The following is a 2,500-nucleotide window of genomic DNA, read 5'->3' as shown; positions in this document are numbered from 1 at the left end:
ATATTAGTTTTTGATGTTTATTGTTATTTGGTTTAACTTTATTACTTACTTATAATAGGTTTACTTTACAACTTTATATACTAAGACAAAGTTAACAATAATACTCATACCGGGTACCGCATTGTTTTCTTGATTTTCAGAATTCATAACTTTTTTTCTGTCACCCCTCCATTACCCCCCAAAAATGGTTAAATTACCCCCAGGGGGTAATTTACCCCCAGTTTGGGAACCACTGGACTATAATAACGACAAGTTGGTAAGTATGACGCATGTGTAACAGCTAGGTATCTTCCGAAACGTTTCGCCTATACAGTGGGAATCTTCAGTCTGCTGCCTCTTTTGTCTTCGTTTGAAGAAGACTTGTGTGTTGACAGAACTTTTAAGAAGTGTTGCACATGCGTTATACTTTTAAAACAGTGGAAAAACACTGACCTCTGCTTTGCTGAGGCGTCGCTCACTTTTCCTGAGTGATGCTAGGGCCTCAGGGGCTACGTCTCTTGACCCCTGGCGCCCCTGGGCCCTCAGGGTCCTCAGCGCCTCGCTATGACGCCAACCCAGCGAAGTAAATTGCTCCAACCAGCCACCATCTCTCTCGCTCACCCTGAAATGTTACAGACTAGGATTAGTGGATGTGTAAGGCGGAGGTTGTGGGGGATGGTGTGTGGGGGATAGTATGTAGGGGATAGTGTGTGGGGGATAGTGTGTGGGGGATGGTGTGTGGGGGGATGGCGTGTGGGGGATAGTGTGGGGGGATGGTGTGTGGGAGATGGTGTGTGGGGAAAAGGTGTGTTGGTGAGTGGTGAGGGGGTGGTCTGAATAAATTAACAACTCAGGAGCTTGCCCACACTTTGCATAAACACAATGTGTGTGGCTCCACTCCATATAAACACACAATGTTACACCACTCCATATAAACACACAATGTTACACCACTCCATATAAACACACAATGTTACACCACTCCATATAAACACACAGGGTGCATGTCGCCAAGAGAGTAACAAAATAATTAAATATTTTATGAGCTGCAGCCCTCGTAAACGTGTTATGCAAATTAGAGAAGGATAAACTTTCAACTTCCAGCAGGGATATATATATATATATATATATATATATATATATATATATATATATATATATATATATATATATATATATATATATATATATACTTATATATAAGTATTTATATTTACCTACTCATCTGTCCCTTCTAGTCTTTCTCATTCTCTCGTTCTTCATCTACCCCATGATCATAGAATGTCTATTCTGATCAATTCATCCCCCCACAAACCGCATTTTACCCATTTCTGGTGCCAGTTGAGTGCTTCCCTGGGCACCATTCTTTACCAAGACATCAAACAACCCAAGAATAATGCAACACCTCCCAATGTGTACTATATAATTCATAGAAAAAAACGATCACCTGGCACTCTTGCCTGGAGACATACTTGATAGTTCCGCCTTTGGCACTGCGTTCCACTATAGTGCCTTACCCAGCGTCCGTCCCACTGTACATTGCAGTGTGCAGTCACCACAGTGTTACCATATATCACCTTGCTGTACAGGGTAATGTGCACTCATTGCAGTGCTGCTCCTTGGCACCTCAAATATGTCTCCATGATATAGTCTTTTATCAGTACACTCCCTAAAATTTCTTCTCTTTATCCGAGGCTCTGCCAGTCTGGACACACGTTTTTCATGTCTTGATCCTGGGTAAGGGTTCATTATTACAAATAATATATGTCTTTAGGTTATACTCAAATTTATATATCCTTGTTAAGGGCCTTATTTAAATTACGCTGCTCAATTTTGGTCTCAATATTGAAGAATGAACTTGAATGAACTGGAAGAAAACTCGATTCCATATGTATAGGAAACTTTTCCTACGAAAACAGGCTAAAAACACTGAACTTTCCCTCTTTGGAAAGGCAAAGAATATGGGGAGATATGACTTAAGTGTACAAGTGAAATGATGCATAAACAAAAGAGATATCCATAGCGTGTTGACAACGTGTACCCAAGGCACTAGTAGCAGCGAGATATCCAAGTTGGACAAATTTGGGTTCAGAATGAATATAGGTAGGTAGTGGTTTAGCAATAGAGTTGTGGACGAGTGTAACAAACTGCCAGGAAACGTGAGAACTTTAGTTAGCTTTAAAAATAGGTTGGGGGGGGTGTGGGTTAGACTAGCCTAGTATGGGCCAGTAGGCGCACTGCAGTGTTCCTCCATTTTGTTTTATGATTTAACTCAAACAGCAACATTTATTCGCCAAACATTAGCTGATATCTTGACATTTATTAACTAAATAATAATAATTCGCCATTGTTTATACTGACTCACTGTTTTGGAGAACATAGGAGGTAAAAAGACTGTTAATAAAAATCTTTATTTATAAGTTATTGAAATAAAAAAATAAAAATATTGATAATACAAGAATTTATTTAAACAATAAAATATAACAAAAAGTATGACAAAAAATTCTACCTATTATTAATG

General features: G+C 39.1%; 1 protein-coding gene across 2 annotated transcripts in view; it reads right to left on the bottom strand.

The window, feature by feature from the left end:
• Positions 1–2,500, bottom strand: part of unc-13-4A (BAI1 associated protein 3) — a 435,667-nt gene that overhangs the window by 239,766 nt on the left and 193,401 nt on the right. For both annotated transcript variants that reach the window (XM_070102093.1, XM_070102094.1), the window contains exon 2: positions 433–601. In XM_070102093.1, coding sequence (XP_069958194.1) covers positions 433–601 — 169 coding nt within the window. The remainder of the gene's footprint in view (positions 1–432; positions 602–2,500) is intronic.

Source organism: Cherax quadricarinatus, chromosome 80 (assembly GCF_038502225.1).
Source record: "Cherax quadricarinatus isolate ZL_2023a chromosome 80, ASM3850222v1, whole genome shotgun sequence".
NCBI classification, from domain to species: Eukaryota; Metazoa; Arthropoda; class Malacostraca; order Decapoda; family Parastacidae; genus Cherax; species Cherax quadricarinatus.
The sequence above is the reverse complement of the archived record's forward strand: the minus strand, read 5'-3'. Positions and strand labels throughout refer to the sequence as shown.